The sequence below is a fragment of the Lagopus muta genome, chromosome 15 (genome assembly GCF_023343835.1).
Source record: "Lagopus muta isolate bLagMut1 chromosome 15, bLagMut1 primary, whole genome shotgun sequence".
NCBI lineage: Eukaryota > Metazoa > Chordata > Aves > Galliformes > Phasianidae > Lagopus > Lagopus muta.
Genome location: NC_064447.1, coordinates 6,545,506 through 6,564,580, shown reverse-complemented (window position 1 = coordinate 6,564,580; position 19,075 = coordinate 6,545,506). Strand labels below are relative to the sequence as shown.

The window sequence follows — 19,075 nt, the reverse complement described above, 5'->3', positions numbered from 1 at the left end:
TATATATATGCATCTTGCTTTTATTCATAAATATGTAGTGAGCAAGAGCTACCTGCAGGAAAGTACTGTGTTCTACATTTACATTTACACTGTCCTGTAAGTGGATGTATTTAGTCCTGAGACACCACTGTCTGGAGTTATTTGTACTTTCCTCAGAGAATGCTTCCGAGTTTTAAACTAATGAAGAATGTGGCTTTGGAGCTTCTGTCATTATTGCAATGTAACTCATTGACTTCTGTGAAGTACTGTTGATTGCTGGGGATGTAAGTGACAGAATTATGCCCACACTCTAGATTTCAATGTTAAAAATCTTAAAAGTGATTTTACCACTCATGAAAGGTGCCAGATTCTAATCAGTGAGAGAAATACCATGCTCCATAATCCTTAACATATTCAATTTTCACAACACACTTACTTTATATTACTCATTTTAACCACTCTGACTGTTTAAATGCATTTTTACTTTTAAGAAGCAGCATTATTCATTGCTGCTAATCCCAGAGGAGATGAAGAGCTCTTGGTGGTTATGGAATAATGCATCAGGAGGTAATTATTTGGTATAAAAGTGCAGTTATAGATGTTTCTTTGATTTGTGTGTTAGTTTGATGACGTCCCAAGAATTTAGATGGGCTGCTAAAGTGGTAGGTAGTTATATCATTATCATAAGCTGGTTGTTGCTGAGGGACTAAAGGAACTAAAAGCAGAGGTTATGCACACAGCAGATTTTTACCATCTTTGTGATGGTGCTGCATGCCACACCTTTGCTGTGCTGGCACAACTGAGACAGTGAGCCACAGTACTGCTCTGAATTCAGCCAAGGCCCTGCTGTAGGGATAAAGAACTGTTTGATGGGAAATGCAGCAGGCTTTGTTTAAGCCTGAAACTACAGAGAGACTATAATGCAATGCTCTTGCTGCTGCTCCACCATATTAATGTTACAAGTGAAATCCAAGCAGGATTTGAAATGGAGAACAAAATACTTGCTAAACCTGGATCAGAACTCGGGGAGCCGCTTCAAGACTTCCTAATAGGCCTCTGTCCTTTTCCAGGCAGAGATAACTGCCAGTTCTGCCAAAGGCAGTGGAATCTGGTAGCTGGGAAAATCCAGGCATGGTCAAACGGAACTGTGAAACTTAAATTTTTTTACAGCACAATCAATCTGAGTGGAGTTCAGATGAATACAGAGAATATTGTATGTCCTCATTTCCAAATTTAAGGCCATGTGGAGTTTTAGACCTGCTGCTTTAAAGCATTAATGACAAACAGATCACTCAAGTTTTGAGCACATAGGGTATACCATACTGTACTTCACTTTCTTGGGAGTGACAGCTGTTATCTCAGAAGCCAGCTAATGTATTTCTTCCATATAGGCTAGGTTTGTTGGTTTGCTTTTATGATGACATGGAACAGATGGATGCCGCTGTGGCCCGGGCTTTACTTCATCAGATGATTAAATGCAATCAATTAAAAGGTTTCCAGGCCAAGGTTCAGAAGGTGGGTACTGTACTTCCTCTTACTATGTTGTCAGGATTGGGAAAGGACTTTCTTCTTGAATTCAGAAAGATAAGAGAGAAATATTACTTGGATCTAAGAAATAATGAAATAGTTCTTGAGTGTATAATGCAAAATATAAAAGCTTTTTTCTTTTCCTCACTGTACTCATGCTTTTCTTGTTCTGTTTCTTCCATATTTCTTTGACACTGTTGTTCTACTTTGGGATTTTAATGAAGTGTGTGGTCACTAATTGCTTGCCAGTGTCTATTCCAAAAACTCCAGTTGAAGTTTTGGGTGGTAATTGGAAATTGGTTCTTGGCAGATTTGTTTCCCATCTGTTTATTTTTTGTTTGTTTGCTTTAGCTTAAATCTCAGCTCCTGAATATTGCCATGCAGAACCAGACATTGAACGATACCCTTGGATCGCTGTCAGATGCTGTGGTTGGGCTGACTTCAGGCCAGCTGGAATCTTTGTCACCTGAAGCAGTGCATAATGCTATTGCAACACTAAACCAAGTCTCTGGGTGGGCAAGAAGTCAAGTTATGATTTTATCCAGTAAATATCTCTCTTACGGAAAGGTACCTCTGATACAGCCTTCTTATCTTGTTTTTGAAAGCAGAGTGGCTTTTTCCTCCCAGTAACTGTAAATTTTGAAAAGTTTAGGGCTGGTATGAGACTTCTAGGACTGTGAGTGGTCTGAAAAATTTGTTTAAATCAAAGAAAACCATTCCTGAAGTAATATAACACTCTGGTAGTTGGGAGAATGCATATTTGCAATTGGCAATTGTATATATTATTTTGTTTGTATCACTGCCCCACACAGCAGAATTTGCATAATCCCGATCTGGATATTCTAACATACTGTAATGAGTCAGGGTCCTCTCTGAGATTTCCAAAAAAAGGAACCTCAGGGAACAAATGGGACAGTTTCCTCAGAACTGTCTTGTCCGAATCGAAAGACGTCTGCAGCAAGTGCATCTCTGGGCAAGAAAAAGTATTAAGTACTCAAAAAAAATCGTTTTGGTTTAGTAATGTTTGATTTTAAATAAGTATTTTATGCACAATCCAGAAGACTTTGTTTGCTCTGTTATCTCTGCAGGTTTTATCATTTTATAATGTTAGCCAAATGGGTGCACTGGTGACTGGTATTAGCACTGAGTCATTCTACAGAATGAACCCAAAAGAGCTTTCTCAGGTCATTCGAGGCACGACATCCCAGTACTCATCAGACTTATCTCCTGCACAACAGCAGGGGATCCTCAGGAAGGTAATTACAAACTGCAGTGCGTACCAGATTGGTTCTGCACAAAAGCACAATAACCAGATATGTGGAGTGTGATTTAAAATGTTACTGAGACTTGGAACAAGCTCACTGGTCAATATTTCTAGTGTTTTGTTGAGTTTTTTTTAGTACTAAGTGTGTTCTGAAGGTTCTGTCTGACTTACTTCCAAGGCTTTTTTAATCCTGACGTTTTTCTTTTGTACTCTCTTATTACACAGAATAGAAAGACAAATCCTGTAAATCTAAGCATCAGTTCTGAAGTGTCATGTATTTGTCTCTCACACTTTTTAGATAGCTTCATCTACAGATTTTTCTTCACTGGTCACAGATATACAAGGAGCTTTCTTTAGAGAAATATCTCTTTCTGATTTATGGAAGGAGAATGGATATAATTCTTCAATGATGAAAGAAAAAGAGCTAAGAAGCAGCCAGGTAAAAAGAAAAAAACAATAACAATGAATTTTCCATTCCACTGCAATTTAGTATGATGGGAGAACAGGAAAAGTGTTGTAGTACATATGTGTTGAAAGAAAAGAGGCAGAAGAAAGGAACTGCCCCAAACATGTTTTCATGTAAGCAGCCAGCAGTCACTTAGAGCCAAGGCAGGTTTCTGAGACAATGTTGTGAAAAGGAAAGTGTTAATGTGCACAGTTTAGACATCTTCAAGATTCTGACTGATGCATTAAGTTTCTTTCCAGTACTGTGTACCAGATGCCTGCATGCACAGCCAGTCCTTCGGCTCTGTCCAGATATGGAAGGTTAGACAACGTGACCTCCAAACCTCTCTTCAAACCTTCATTATTCCACGGCCATGTGCCAGGAATGTGTTTAACATCATCCCACAGTGCAGGTCACTGATGTGAAGAGTAGGTTCACCACTGGGTACCAAACCTTGTGATTGACCATTCTGGACATGGCAAAGGTCTTTAGATAGCGTTACCTGATAGCATTAACCATACAGAAACCTTGCAGTGGTGTTTGTATCTTTGGGCTGTGTTACTGAAGTTTTACTTTAAATGTGGTGGCTTTTATTTCAGGCCTTGTATCTGTATGAGTTACTGTCTAAGAAAAGTTCTTCTGTTGACCTCCTAAGGTATGGATAATAGTCTAGTTCTGTTACCAGAGCAACTTTAAGGTAAACTTCATGTGGCTCTTTTGTACTATTTTATGTTTGTTTATTTATTTAAGTTTTGATAGCCTTTAGATTACAAAAAAAGAGAGGTAGTCATAGAAACTAAACCTTTGGTTGTGGGGAGTAAGGACTACATCCTGCTAAAAATACTGAAAGGATTGAACTTTGCTTTCCCTATCAGTACAGGACAGCTTCTGAAAGGAGTGACTTGTCAGCTGATTGAAAGTATGGGCACAGACTCTTTTTTAAACCATTTTGAAGTCTTCAAAAATAATCTTCATCTGCTTTCCCCATATCAGGTAAAACCTGAAAAAGACTTTGTGTGCATAAGGGTACTCAATATCCAGACTGCAAGTAAACTGGAATTTGATCTTTTGTCAGATTTTTTTCCAAATCTTGTACATGTGAACTTGTCTGTTACCATATTTCATTTAAATCTTGTATGCATTAATTTGTTCGTTATCATACTTCATTTTGGCAATTTCATTTGGTACTTAAGAATTGCAAGAAGTTTTTACAGTCATTCCAACTTGCTAATCTATAAGTAATCTGTTTGGACATATATAAATAGCTTTTGGAAAAATACTAGCACTCTCATCCGCCCAAACATAGAATGCTTCATCTCTGATTTCTGCAGAAAGTAAACTCGAAACGTCTGAAGATAACACACACAGTTTTCTGTATGCTAATTTACAAGCTGTATTTCCGTTTTTCCTCAAAAATAACAAATACTTAAGATCTTAATTTTTGTTGCTTTTAGGTTAATTGTTTGGCTTGGAAGTTTTGGAAAGTCTCCAACGCGTCTATTCCTCCCTTCTTCTTCTTGGTGCTTCCGTAAGTTGCATCTTACTGTATCTTTAGTTCCCACATCTGTAGCAGTACGTTTTGAGTTGTTCTTCTGAGCACTTCTTTTATAAACTACAATTTATAATTTTTGAAGTTCAGACTCATCTCTGAGGTTTTCTGTCTCCACTGATGTTATGGGTTTGGATATTGGCATCTGATGGTCAGGTTTGCATTCTGAGACCATTCTAATTCTTTTGCAGGATTGAGTACCTGGAGTACATTTCAGGCCCTCTGTGTGTCCCATTCATTGAAAGCCTTGGGAAGACTGAGATGGATCTCTTGAGTCCAAGCTTTCACAAAAAAGAAGCTGTGCTGCAGAAAGTGCAGGAATGCTTGGTAGGCACAGTTATGTGAGTCAGTGGTGGAGGGGGAGCTGCACAGAACCTGCTGAAAATTCCAAACTCAGTGAGAGTGGCTGATTAGTTTTCTCTTTGTTTATTGTCATACGGTGAATCACAAAGTCATACTGCCTGCTTGTAGTCTCCAGGGTACACAAGGATGCTCATGGTGTCCTGTAGATAGACATCAGATGGATACAGTGGCTCTCCTGCTCTGTATTGGTGCAGTGAAACTGTAGCTGATGGCCCTGGCAGGCCAATAGGCAGTAACGCAGCATGGCAATTTCTTCACCATCACAAGCAGCAGCAATTTAAGACTGTAGCATCACTTAAAGGAACTCTGAAAATCTTCATGTTTCAACATAGATGCTTTTCTTGCTTAGGATGAACTGTGTTTACTTCTTTGTACAGGGTTCCAAATTCGGTTTGCTGCCTAGAAATACTGGAAAAAATGCACACTTAATTTTAATATTTTAAAGAACTATTTTAAAATAACTCACTGGAAATACCAGTAGAGCTGAATCCTAATACTCAGTTATTGTGTTTGTTTAAAGTACAGCAAACAATGTGTGGTTTTCTGGATTGTACTGACCTATAGGCAGTGATATGCAGTTTTACCAAGCTCCTAATTTATTCGTAACAGAAGCCTGGTGTCTGTAAGAGTTCAAAGATCCCTGTTATGCCAGAGCTATGTTGCTTTTGAAACAGCTCTGCAGTGAGAGTTCATGTATTTTTCATGTAGATCAAAATAATGCCTCTGTCTGTAATTTGGTCTGGAGAAGAGAAGGCTCAGGTGGGATCTTACCAATATAAGATTACAGGAGCACAAACTGAAATACGGGAAATCCCAAGTAAATATAAAGCAAAGGCTTTTGTTACTGTGAGGGTGTTTGATCACTGGGACAGGTTGCTCACGGGAGCCTCCATGCTTGGAGATGTGCAAAACCCAGTGAGGCCACAGGCAACTGGCTGTAGCTGGTCTGCACTGAGCTCAGGGTTTGGACCAGGCAATCTCTAGAGCTCATCCAGAATCAGCCATCCTGTGGTTCTGCTTGCACTTACTGCTGCACTGCATTTCATACAGAGATGTCAGTCACCGTTTGCCTAAGTTTTTTTTACTTTCCTGTTTGTATTCTTATATTTTCTTCATGCACTGTTTTGATTTTGTTGTTATCTGCCTAAGGAAACATTTTTCTTTGCCTCTGTGCATTACAAAGTATTCTCAGGAAATGTCTTTGACCACAGTGAAGTGGATGGAACAGCCTGACCCTGCCAACCCATTTGTAGCTGCAATTATTCCCTCTTGCTCCAACAATTGCCACTCCTTCAGAGCTGCATGTGGCAGAGGCAGTTGTACCAGGAAGATTTTGTGATTTCTGCTCATTTTTTTTAAGGAAAGCTACTTTTTGATTCAGCTTTGAGTATTCATGTCCTTGCACACATGAACCAGCCCTGCATTCTTTTGGCTAGAGAAACTCTGTGAAGTTTTGTGGTGACAAGAGCTTGTGGCCCCACAGGGCCATGGGAGGACTCTCCTGGCAGGCAGAACTGCACTGATTCTGCACTTGCTGAATGCTCACCTGGAGCCTGTGGCAGGCATTTTACATTATTTTTTATGTGTGGTTCAATATGAAATAAAAAATGCACTAGAGCTTAACAAATGTGTACTAAATATCACCAGTTGTGGTAAGAGCAAGAAGTATAATATGGCTTCAACAGAAACTGTAGATTAAGTTGCTGATGCAGACTACAGAGTCTTTGTTCCTTAAAGGGTCACCAAGCTTAAATGTGTTGTGATGCAGCTGAGTGATACAGGACAAGAGCCAAGATTAGCTCAGTCAACAAAGTAAATTCTTGTTTCAGAATGGCTCCATTGCTGATGAATATGATGTTGACCTACTTGGAAATCTAATCTGCCACTTACCTCCAGCTTTCCTGCATGGCAGAATGTCCCTGAAGGCAATGGCAACAGCCCTTCATCAATTCAAACTCTGCCGACAGCTCAGCCACGAACAGAAAACTGAAATTAAATACAAGCTCCTCGAGTTATATGGGTAAGGTATTAGGTGGAGTACCTTGCTTCTGCTGACAGTTAAGGCAGTGCTCTCTGCTCACGAGAATGACATTTCTGTTTAAGCGTGTAATGTGATAACTGCAGAACGAACTACAGCCCAAGGGACATCCTGGATAAGTTAAATCCCGGAGGAAAAAAGAGAGAAAGCATAATGGTTGAGGAAGGGCAGGCAGTAAGAACCTCTGGTGTGGTAAGAGTTGGGGGTGACTGGTGAAGTATGGCACAGGGAACTGAAGAATTCTCACACTTGCACACTGGTTTGAGAAGAAAAAGATGATTGCAGGCACCTGTGGCAATTGAAGAGCGCCAGAGGAAGAAACGGGGATATATTGAAGCAACAGAAGAAAGAGTGTGTTAGATATTGTTAATGACTCAGATTAGGAGGCTGGTTTGAACTACATTGCTGTATCAGTCATGCAAAAAGCAAAGCTGTTCTCTGGCAAGAATGTGAAGTTTCTCTTTTGCATGCTCTCTTAGAGATATCTTGCTTCTGAAGGCTAAGACTAACCACTTAGTTTCTAAGCATCCCTTTAGTCCCAAAGTCTGTCACTGGTGCTTCCAGTAATTTTAGTTGCTCATTCAGCTTCCTCCTAGTTGTCAGGATTTTTCTGGTGATGTTGGCGCTGTATTTTCCAACAGATGCTGTCCCTGCATCAATCTTGATACAGATTCATTTGAATGAATGGAGTATTATTGAGCACGATGTATCATTATTCATTTCATTATTAAAATAATAAATGTCTGGTCAGATGTTCTCCTGGCAGGGCAATAAGTTTTCCAAGAGAACACAGACTTCTAACAGGCTGGTTACACTGCTACCTTCTGCAGAATTTTCCATGCTGAAAATTATTTATCCAAGTGCTGTCTTAAGTTGACCCCCAAACAGGTTGGCTAACATTTGTGTCAAACAGCCCAAATAAGCACAGTGCTAAGCAACATATATTTTGAAACACCCTGCATCACTCAGAACTGAACTTCTTAGATATTGCTCTGAATAATTTAGCATGTTATTTCAGGAGGCATAGTACCTATCATAGAAAGGATTTCTAATACAAAAATGGCTTAGATGTCATTAGACCTGGCTCTCCAAGGTGTTAGAGCCTCCTTCATCTGCTCTTGGATCTTACAGATGAAGGAGATAGCTCTGACAGCTGGACAGAGAGCTAATAAGGTACTTATTTAATTTTTCAGTGTCATCACCTGTTTCTTGTTTCCTGATTTGCTTAGTGAATTTGATCTCTATAGAATGACAGGGAAACTGTCCACTTTTCCTAAGTGTTCATGGCCTGTTTTTTGGAAATGTTGAACATCCCAGCTCCCATTTTCATCAGGGAAAGCTACAGTTGCCCAACAGCAATGAAAAAAGTGCCTGTAAACGTGCAGATGGTTCAGTATTGCAATATATTTTTTGTTTGTTGTTTTGATTTGGTTTTGTTTTAACTTAGAGAAGCAAGTACTTGCAAGTGTTGCCTGCCTATTAGGCAAGGTGATCCTTAGGATAAGGTACTTGGAAAAAGGATGGTTTCAGTTTTGGTTATGATGGTTCTTATTTGGATTCCATTTAGCAGAATATTATTGCAGTATGAATCTGATTGAAAATGGAAAATTTTAATTGCTCTGGAAAGAATTGTTTCTCCTTGCTTGGACACTGTAATGCTAAGAATGTTACAAACATTGAGGGAGAAAGAGGGCAAAGCAGTGTTTGAAGGCTTTCTCTGTATGTCCTGAAAATTCCACTAATGCTCCACATGTCTGAGAGAGATGAGAAAATGCAGTCTGATGTTACAGAATCACAGAATGGTTTAAGTTGGAAGGGACTTTTAAGATCATCCAGTTCCCTGCTATAGGCAAGGATACCTCCCACTAGACCAGGTTGCTCAATATGCATGAATCATCACACTGGTGCAGGATCATCTGTCTTTGCTATATGATAAAGTATAAGAAAAACTCTGAAGTTTCAGTGCAATTTTGATTGCAAGCATTCTTCATTAATAATATTTTCAAAAATATTTTTTCAGCTCTCCAAAGAACTGGACAGCTGAAACGACATTAGATGTTGGACCATTCATAGCTCAGTTGTCAAAAGGAGAACTAAATGTCCTTGCTGAAAAGGTATGTTCTTATTTTAACGTTTAAATGTATTAAACATTATGTTTGAATTTGGGTTTATGAATGCAAGAACAGCCTAGATCATGTAACCTGAATGTTAAACTAGGTAAATAATTATTCTGGCAAGTAACCATGCTTTTATCCACTTCCTTGTTTCTGACTTCATCAGAATTTCTGAGGTTTCTTCTCTATTGTAGGCAATTATTTGCACATATACAGTGATAATTGCACACTGTCATGTAGAAAAAAACATGCTGTGTTTAAAATTATGCAGACACAAGTATTTTTAGAACTGTATTCTGTGTAGCATTATTTCCCCCATTCCTCTGCCTTTCAACTAGAGAAGTTATGTTTCTTACCTGTTAATAATGGGCTCATGTTGATCAGATCAGCATTTACTCCTGCAGCCCTTTGCCCAAAGGCCAGTTTAGCACACATAACAACAACTAATAGCCTCAGCAGTGTGTATTGTAGTTTCTTTGCCCTCCTTAGTTCATATAATCTTACAAGTTTTTATATATAAGGGTAAACTATACTGGATGAGGAATTCATTATTCTGCAGAAATATGTGAGCACAGTCATCAACTTTTACTCAGGAATTAATGCTTATAATTGACAAATAGAATAGGACTCATAACTGAAAGGGAAGTGTTCAGCAGGGCAGAGAAGAGATACCAAAGCATCACAAAACCCTAAAGAAGATGCTCAATTTTTATATTTATTTGACAAATTTGAAACAAAGAAAATAAAGTATTTTCCATGTTGCACATTACAGACAGAGGAGTTTGTTGCTAGGCAGTCAGCAGCCAGGCTGCACAGATGTCACCAGAATCAGAGGGCATGGCAGAGGGGGAATCTCTCAGAATTTACTTTGGTTTTAAACACCTGCTGTTGACCTTTCAGTTAACCTTGCTAAACGTCTGCATAAAGAGGAAGGAGGCTGAGCTGTTGCTAACCTCCATTTTGCTGAGGTCTGCACAAATCTCTCTCCAAAATTATTTCTTTTAAAAAAAGGAAAGATATCTTTTTCTTTTTTTCCTTTTGAAGTTTCCAGATATCATTTTGCGAATAGCAAAGACAATTGGGCCACTTTCTTCAGCTGAAGAGCTTCTGTCAACTGTATTTGAATCTGTCTTCAATGCCACTGCCAACATGGAACCACATCTCGGCACACCAGGTGGGTTTTACCTGGTGTCTGTGCAGAGTCAAAGTGCCAGGTTTGCAGTTCAAACTGACTTTTTGTTTTGCCTTGATCATCTCATGCATTCCAAGGACAATGAAAATGAAAGCACTCAGTAATTTAGCAGTCTGCTTGCATAAACGGTGAGTCTTTGCTCTGTTGCCCACAGTCAACTGACCAATTGCTGAAACACTTGATTTCAGTACTGCATTGCAAGGTTCAGTATCTCTTGGAATGTTTGTACTTACACTGAAGAAAAGATTATTTGAATTGATTGTTTTTGTTGATTTTTACCTTTTTTTTTTGGCTTCTTTGTAATCTAAATGAAGCTCTTTGAATTGGAAAGCTGTGGAGGTGACAAGTTACTGTTGTGCCAAAAGATTACACACAGTTAATCCTTTGCCAGACATAAGCATATGTTGACTCAACTGTTCTGAAATCTAACGTTGATTGTGGCACTCTGTTTTGTTATAATCTAAAATTTATTAACAATCAATCTACTAGAATCTCTGGTGACAAATGGATCATTTTCTGTGTAGAAGGTTCATACTTTGACTATATTCTGTTACAATAATTTCTTCCCATATCTTAAATTCACCCAGGCAGAATTTTTAGGCCGTGTCATCTTGTGCTGTGGAGAATGACCTTGCTGTTGGGGAAGCTTCTGCAAGCGCTGATTAGCACTCAGCATCCAGCAGTTTCAGGGAGGCTGGTACTGACTGCCTTTGAAAACCTACCCATCAGTTCTGCCTAATGGTGCAAGTCCAAGCTCTCACCAGGCCCCTGTGCCTCCATGGAAATCCTCCCAGTTATATAGCAGCAACTCTGGATGATGGCTGTGACATCCCTTACAATTCTGTATTCATATACAGGATATACATTCTGTATTCAATACAGGATATACAGTTCTACAGAGCTGTATTTTTACGTGGGCTGACAAAACCATGACCTCTATTGAGCAGAGGAATCATTACAAATTATCATGCTCTAAAAAAGCAGGATCAAGCTGACAGAGTATCAGAGCCCAGCTATATGGATCAAATTCACTCTACTCTGAAGAAGTAAACTATCAAATCAGTAATTATTAAGACAGTTATGTCCTTACAGATGTTTCTCTAGAACTTGGTCACAACACCACCAATCCCAAATACTCTAATCAAGCTCATGTCCAGTACAATTGCAGAGCTGTCTCATCTGCACTGTAAGGCCAATATAAACCTGCCAGTGAAGCTTATGGCCTTTGTCAAAGGATGACAGGTTTCCAAGGCTGCTCACTCTGCGCTCAGAGTGTGCTGGTGCAGCTGGGAATGGGCCTGGAATATGGAAAATGAGGGAATTGTTTGTGCTGGTCCAACAAGAAATATTTCTGCTCTTCAAGAATGGTGTTGAAGTTCTGTTGCAAAGCATAGTCTCCACACAGCTCACGTTATAGTTTCAGTAAGGAATGAAGTTTTATGGCTGGTTTACTAAATTACTAAAAAATGCAGTATTAGGAGAATGGCTCGAGGATAACATGGATGCTCTGCGTGATGCCAGCCTGCTATTTAACATCTCCTCCTGGTTGTGAGCAAATAGTAATAACAGTAATAATTGCTAGTGACAGTTCAAACATCTGTGCCTACACCAAGGGAAAAACAGAGGTGATGTTTAAGGCAAATTGGAGGATATGAGGCAAAATTCAGGAATTGTATGTCTGAGATGCTACCAGAAAGCAGCAGCAGTAGTGGAAAAAGAATTCAGGTTGCTTAACTCACAGCACTGAGATATTATAATGTTATCTATGTAATATGTTCTTCATCAAACTAAATATAATTATGTAGAGCAGAAGAAAGAATGAAGAAGCATCAGAAACAGGAAGCAAAGCCAGGACTCTAATTAGTATTTCCCTCTGTAACTGTGCCAATATAACTGGTGCACTGCAAATAATAAAATCAATGTTTTGTTTTTCCAAGAACAAAAAATCATCAACAAAAGTTTTCATAACTTGGGGAAAGGAATTGTAGTGGACAGTATTTACATGAGAAAAGCTGACCTTTTGCAGAAGGAAAAGTGAAACAATGCAGCTTCACACTGAAGGGCACGTACAGGGAGAGCAGAATGTCAGCTGGTACAGTGCATACTGAACAACGTTTTCGTTTGCTCAACAGATTCAGTCTTTTCAATGTTCTACCCACTACTGCAGCTTCCTTTGATGCAAATAAATCCCTCCTCTGCCTGCTTTCATAGTACAAATCTACTCTATGCATCCTCACTTCAATTTATTTATCTGGAGGAGCTTAGCTCTGACGCAGCATCTGTGGAATTCTAGCATTTTACTGGTAATGGCCATATAATCTCTACATATCTTCAGGTTTGGTTTAGATAATTGTTTAATAAGGTTTTCCTAAATTAGTGCCAGGAGAGCGAGAGCAGTAAGCAAGCACTTAGGACTCTAATTTCTATTTTCCATCAAAAGGAGAGGTAGATTACACCAAGAAGGACCAGGATTTGTTACAACACACTGTGGAAAATCTCTCATTTGATCATGCATGGGCCGGAAGTTGCCCATAAATCACATCTTTAAATGCAGGTCATCTGTCCAAACCGTTCTGCTGTAAGTGAGACACCCTCTCTCGTTCCTGACATCTTAACAACTCGCTTGACGTGGAGAACAAGCACCATGCTTCTCTGACACATCCAGTTGCTGTCTCCACTTGTTTAAATGTCAGGCAAGTTTACAAGCTGTATTTCTATCTCTGTCAGGGTACTTCAGCATGAAGGGATCTCTTGTGTCCAACAGTTTCCTGCTGAACTGGATTTGGAAACAAACTGGTTAAATGCAGAGGAGTTCGTTCAGCTGCGATCTATAAACATATTTTAATTTTTCTGAGCAGCGTTGGAGCTGGATGGAGGCCGAGGCCATCTCAGTGATCTGAGTTTGATTCCTTTAGGCAACTGGTCTTGAAAAAAACTTGGAAGACCTCGTCTGCCCTCAGCATTGTATGCCTTCAGATTTTAGTTTTATTGTAGCATCCTGTATTGTAACAGTTCTGAAATACACACTACTTTTCTTTTTCAGCCTGCACTGCCTTTGAAGGACAAAGAATGTAGTTGAATCTCACAAATTGGGCAAATTATAGTTTTATGTCCAAGATATCAAGGATGCAAATATTTAAGGAAATTATTTCATTGTGAGATAATTAACATTACATTGGTTGCAGTTAATTAGTAGTCCATAAGCCTCTTAACTCTTGAATCTTCCTATTCAATTTCTTTATTTTGGTCTCTTTGAAAAATACTCCTACTATTTGACTTTCTTTTTTCCTCAGATTGCCTGGGAACCAGAGCCCCTTCTTCAGATGAAATTATTAAGTTAGCAGAAGCAAATGTCTATTGGTCAGCTCAGGAGCTGAAATGCATGGATGCAGGGACTTTTGACAAAAATGTGGAACTTCTTGGGACTGTCTCTGGTTTTAACAACTCCCAACTTATGGCCTTGAAGGAAAAAGCCAAGCAGGTGACTATTTTGCATGTAAAAGAAAATTTAATCCATAATTTATCTTTCTGCTATTGAACTACACAGTTCTAAAGTAACTGTGCTACGGTGATGTCCCTACCTCAGGAATATCTGTTGCTCATTAGAAAAATAACATGAGAAGATTATTGCTTTGTTTTAAAGTCAAGAGGCAAGTTGTTTTGAGCTACTGGCTGCAGTTTTGCTTTTCAGTATCTTTTCAGTTGCTTGCTTCTCACTTTTCTTTTATAAATGAAAAAAACCTGCAATCTGTGCTGTAGGTTGTTGGTTAGCCCTGCTGAGAATTCAGCTGAGAACGTCCAAGCATCTACGTTCATGTTAAATACAGTTTACAGTGTAATAAAACCAAACTGACTGAAAGAGGGGATACTTTGGTGGGTAAGCAACAGGTCTCTGCCCTGGGCCTTTGGCATGTGTGGTGCCAGCGGAGCGTGCCAGAGCACAGGACAGGGTTGGGTGCTGCCACCACTGTACCCTGTGTCAGGGGCAAAGCACCAGCAGTGTGTGGGCTCTGTGCAGTGCTGACTTGGGCTCCTAGAAGCCAGACCTCACCCACCACTGAGACTGGTGATGCATTCCTCCTGGAGGTCACCTGCTTTTTCTGCTTGCTTGTATTGTTCCAAAATAGACTTACGTTTCAGCCAGGAAAAGCCTTAGGATGCAGTTGTATCTACTGTGTTGGCTTCAGAAGAATGAGAGATGAAGAGGTTAGCATGCCCAGGCTGTCTTCAGCTTCATGTCACCAGTATCTGATGGAAGTTGTCTCCTCTCTGCCTCCATCTCTCCCTGGCTAGCTTTTCCTGAATCCCATTCTGTCGAAATGATACAATGTTTTAGAAGTCATTTTTAGGTTCTGCTGGATTGTTCTGACAGAACAAGGTTAGGAAGTGTCTACAAGTGCAGTTAGCTGCAAGTAGGACAAGTGCGGATGCTTGGAGGTCTGAAGACTGTGCCAAAATGAGCCTGGGCGGCATCTTTGTACAGTGGCAGTTGCAGCCAAAGTAGATAATCCAAAAGTGCAGTTTCTAGCAGGGCAGCACATCTTTAAAACTCCCAAATCACAGGTGTGTGAAGAAAAGGGGCACTGGCCAGGTGTCTGACTAACTCTGCAGCTGTGTCTCTGCTGTGACAGGACAGCAGCTCACTGCATCAAATACATTTGTCCGTCTGCCTCCCTCTGTCAACACAGAGGCATGTGGGTGGGAAAAGGAAAAATAAAAATAATTCTAGAGGATAATAAAACTAATGCTCATCTGAGATGGTAGAAACTGAACTATTTTACAGAGTACAGCATAATAGTGTGATTACAGAGTGTTATCTGCTCTAGAGAAATTGTTAACAAGATTGATATGCTCCTATACTCAACTCAAAGATCCACAGATCTCTGGTGCTCTGAATTTTGTATATTTGGTCTTTGTGAGTGCTGGCGAGACAGAATGCTGCTAGACAAGGACAGACTCTGTATTAATCTGTCAGATGCAACACGCTATTACAGTCAACACCAAGCATGAGAAATCAGTACAGGCAAAGGAGCTGCTACAGCTCTTTGAAATTATTTGCAGAAGATGCTGTTATATTATTAACTAGTTTCTATGATTAAAGGTTTGATTAAGCCAGATTTAATTTCTCCTAAATTGATTTATTTCTCCTAAATTGATTTATTTCCTCTAAAATAAACTGCGTTCTACTCATGGCCACAAACTAATTCAAAAATTCTAGTTATCAGATTGGGTCTTAATGGAAGTAAGCAGCTTAACTCACTTGGAAGTGGAAGGTCTCCAGGCTCCATGATAGTAACAGATGTATGGTTTTGTAGTCTCTAGGTGAATGAGGACAAAGGGGAGGTTCAGTTTTCATACACTGTGTTATTTATACCATTATGTCTGAGATTGCTTCAGCAATGCTATAATAGCAGTGCAGATAATGCTATTTATGAAACTGCTCAGATTCTGTATTTTATGACCTATATCAGGAAACAGGCACACAACATTTTTAACTGTATGTGTTTCGTGTATCTCCTAAGCTAGACAATTAGCATTAAAACGGAGGTAATGCTTTTAGCTGTGTCTTTTCTTTGGAGAAGACTGAAATTTCCCAGACTTGGGCTATTTTTGTTTCTTTATGACTCTATAAAACTGACATAAAAGATCTAGTGGATACTCAGTCAGAAGGTGAGGGTCTGGCAAAGACTGTCTTAAACAAATCCTTACCCTGAGAGTCATAGTTGAGACAGAACCTCGACAGTCCTGGGGCATCTCCAGGGTGTGTGGTGGCACAAAGAGCACACAGCCCCCAGCTCTGGGGGAGAGCATCTTATTCCAGAGATCTGGCCCTTTGTGTCCTGTGAGTTGTAGAGCAAACACCAGTCCTCTGAAAATGGAAAAAATATTTGCATGGAGTGGTCAGCTCAGCCCAGGACTGTGCTTTTACATTCATTTCTCTATCTGGAGTTGTTTGCACAATCTCGTATGAGAAAAGTCTCCTGCGCTGACTGACATCATGCAAAGATGCTCAGGTATCTGATACCTTTTTTTTTTTCCCCCAGCATATAGCTGTCTTGTTCAAATTACTTCCATCAGCCAAAAGCCACTGTCTTTTCTCCACAAAGGCAATTGGCCACATCCTAAGAGATACTGACCAATGACTCCCATCTTCTGTAATTCCCAGCTAAATGCAGTCAATTGTTCTGAGCTCTGCAGGTTTAGCTCTTGATGGCTATTCATTATTCCTTATTCAGGCAGATCTCCTGAAATTACAACTTTCTTGGGGCTGGTCTGTGATAGCTTTTGAATCTGTACTGTAACTGTGCAACAAATAAAGCTAGAAGAGGAACTCATCAATATAAGTACATTGATTTTGATGTTTTAGATAAACTAACCATTATTACTTCAGTACCCACCTTCACAGTATCCAATCTCTGCCTTTTGTGTGTGAAGAAACACATATCAGGTATCGGGACTTTTAAAAAGGAGTGTTTGAGGAATGGTGTACCTAGAGAAAGAGTCACAATGATCTAACAGATGTTTTAAATCAATGAATCTGTTCTAAAGGTTTGGGGGTCGCTGCTAGGCTGGAAGAGCTACCATATTGTTTCTCTGGGGCGTATAGCACTGGCACTCACTGAAAATGAAATTGAAGAGCTAGATTTACATTCAATTGACACCATTTCTGTCCTCAGTCAACAAGCAGAATGGACTCTTGCCCAGGTAAGCGTGTTACTGAATTTACCACTGAATATATCCTTTGGGATTGAAGGCCTGGGATTGCCTAGGAAACCAATACAGCAACCCCTACCACTGCCTGCTGGCTGCCTTCAGCTGAGGCCACCACAAATAAGAGCTGGTAGGTCAGCACTGATGTCTGCCTGGCCAATGAAATGTCCAAGAGGATGTAAATCGCTACTAATTGCATTAATTGTGGTCAAACAGTATTAATTCTGGTGGTGACCAGTATTCCTTAGTTCTTGCCCAGCAAGTAATAAAAGAGGTCAGCAGCTCCTCTCACACTGGTCCCTGAAGAGATGCTGCTGGTGGAAGTTACAGGCCTTTCCTCACTGAGAGTAATCACTGAAGAGGTAGTGTACAGCCCAGCCCTAGCATTCACTGAAACCTAGGTTGATAGCAAGTATGCCACTTGGATGCTATGTTCCTTTCATCTTCCTTTCTTTGAATAACCTCTGATTACATCAGGAGATTTTCATATTAAATTGAAAGAAAGTGACAGTTAAATAAGGCAAGACAACCTGATATTAGAAAGCCTAAATAATTCATATTAATCCCATTAATTAATTTGCATTTCTTTCTAGCAATTTAACTGAATTTGGCAGCTCTGTCAGGCACTTCAGTGCCCGTTTCTTGTAGGGAGATAGTCACTTGTGACCAAGAGAAGACATACTGAATTCTTTTAACTTGCTTGCATTTGGGAAATGGCCATATAAACACTCTGCTTAAGTGCCTCAAATAGGTGTTGCCAGTGCTCCTTCTGAAGGCCATGACAGAGCTCTTATTAATTATATTGGAAGGCTCGGGATTATATATATAGGCCCTTTGTAACCCTCCATAGCTTCCAGTTAGAATTTGGGCTGCTGGTAACAAAATCTTCAATTATATTTACTCCATTCACACCTTTTATCTTCATATTTCTGCAGGCAAGATCTATTTTGCAAAGTTTTCTAGAAGATTCTGGGCGAACAATGAGTACACTAAAAAGCTTTGATTTAGTTGGATTGGGAGCTATTCTCTGTGCTCTGAACTCCACTGAAATCATGTCCATAAGGACTGCTGAATTCAGGTACAGCATTTGAAACATAACAGAATTGTTAGTATCTCTATTGATGAAATGCAAACTTGTTTTCCTTGAAGATTCATAGAGCCTAAAGGGCTCTTTTTGTTTGCATCCTAAATGCTTTAAAAAAGGCAGTAGCTGTTACAGAAAGCATACAGTGGCTGTTTAAAGCACAGTCATTTTAAATTTCCTCTGCCATTTGTATCCCACCACTCAAGTAATGCACTCAGAGACCTTGCAACCTACTGTAGGGAACCTGCTTTAGCAGGGGGTTGGGCTACATGATCTCCAGAGGTCCCTTCCAAACTCTATGATTTTGTGAAACCTGGGTTTTTGCTCCAGGCGTTCAACATTTGCTTGCAATGTTTGTACATACATTTTAACTAAGAAATGGGTTTACATTCTTGCTACTGCAGACTATATTCCAGGCACTTTTAGTACTGCATGCAATTGCAGCATTTCACGTTAACCTTGTCTTTTGCAGTGCTGCTGTTGCAAGAATTGGCCTCTTGCTGTGTAGCACCCCTGTTCTGAGGCAGTTTAAGAAGATAACAGAGTCTGTGTTTGGAACTGCGACCAGATGGAATGGCTCTGTGTTACAGGAAATTGGTACTATAGCAGGTAACAAATTTCAGACTGCAGATGGTGATAGTTGTGAGGCAGTGTTATGAAGTGTTGAGTGAAAGGTTCGAGTAGCGGCGTGTTTTTCAAGACTGGCAAAAGGAATTTTTTTCCAGAGAGGAGTCACCTGCTGGGATGGGCATTCAGCAATTAGCACTAAGGAAAAGTCTGTGGTAGTCTCCATAAGGTACCTCCTTTTT

The 19,075-nt window shown here is 39.8% G+C and overlaps 1 protein-coding gene across 4 annotated transcripts in view; it reads left to right on the top strand.

The window, feature by feature from the left end:
* Window positions 1–19,075, top strand: part of OTOA (otoancorin) — a 37,561-nt gene that overhangs the window by 9,793 nt on the left and 8,693 nt on the right. For all 4 annotated transcript variants that reach the window (XM_048961968.1, XM_048961966.1, XM_048961969.1 and 1 more), the window contains 15 exons: window positions 1,371–1,494; window positions 1,858–2,073; window positions 2,595–2,762; window positions 3,069–3,209; window positions 3,815–3,870; window positions 4,091–4,208; window positions 4,670–4,743; window positions 4,956–5,091; window positions 6,957–7,147; window positions 9,186–9,279; window positions 10,324–10,453; window positions 13,765–13,952; window positions 17,021–17,176; window positions 18,118–18,260; window positions 18,739–18,875. In XM_048961968.1, coding sequence (XP_048817925.1) covers window positions 1,371–1,494; window positions 1,858–2,073; window positions 2,595–2,762; window positions 3,069–3,209; window positions 3,815–3,870; window positions 4,091–4,208; window positions 4,670–4,743; window positions 4,956–5,091; window positions 6,957–7,147; window positions 9,186–9,279; window positions 10,324–10,453; window positions 13,765–13,952; window positions 17,021–17,176; window positions 18,118–18,260; window positions 18,739–18,875 — 2,072 coding nt within the window. The remainder of the gene's footprint in view (window positions 1–1,370; window positions 1,495–1,857; window positions 2,074–2,594; window positions 2,763–3,068; window positions 3,210–3,814; window positions 3,871–4,090; window positions 4,209–4,669; window positions 4,744–4,955; window positions 5,092–6,956; window positions 7,148–9,185; window positions 9,280–10,323; window positions 10,454–13,764; window positions 13,953–17,020; window positions 17,177–18,117; window positions 18,261–18,738; window positions 18,876–19,075) is intronic.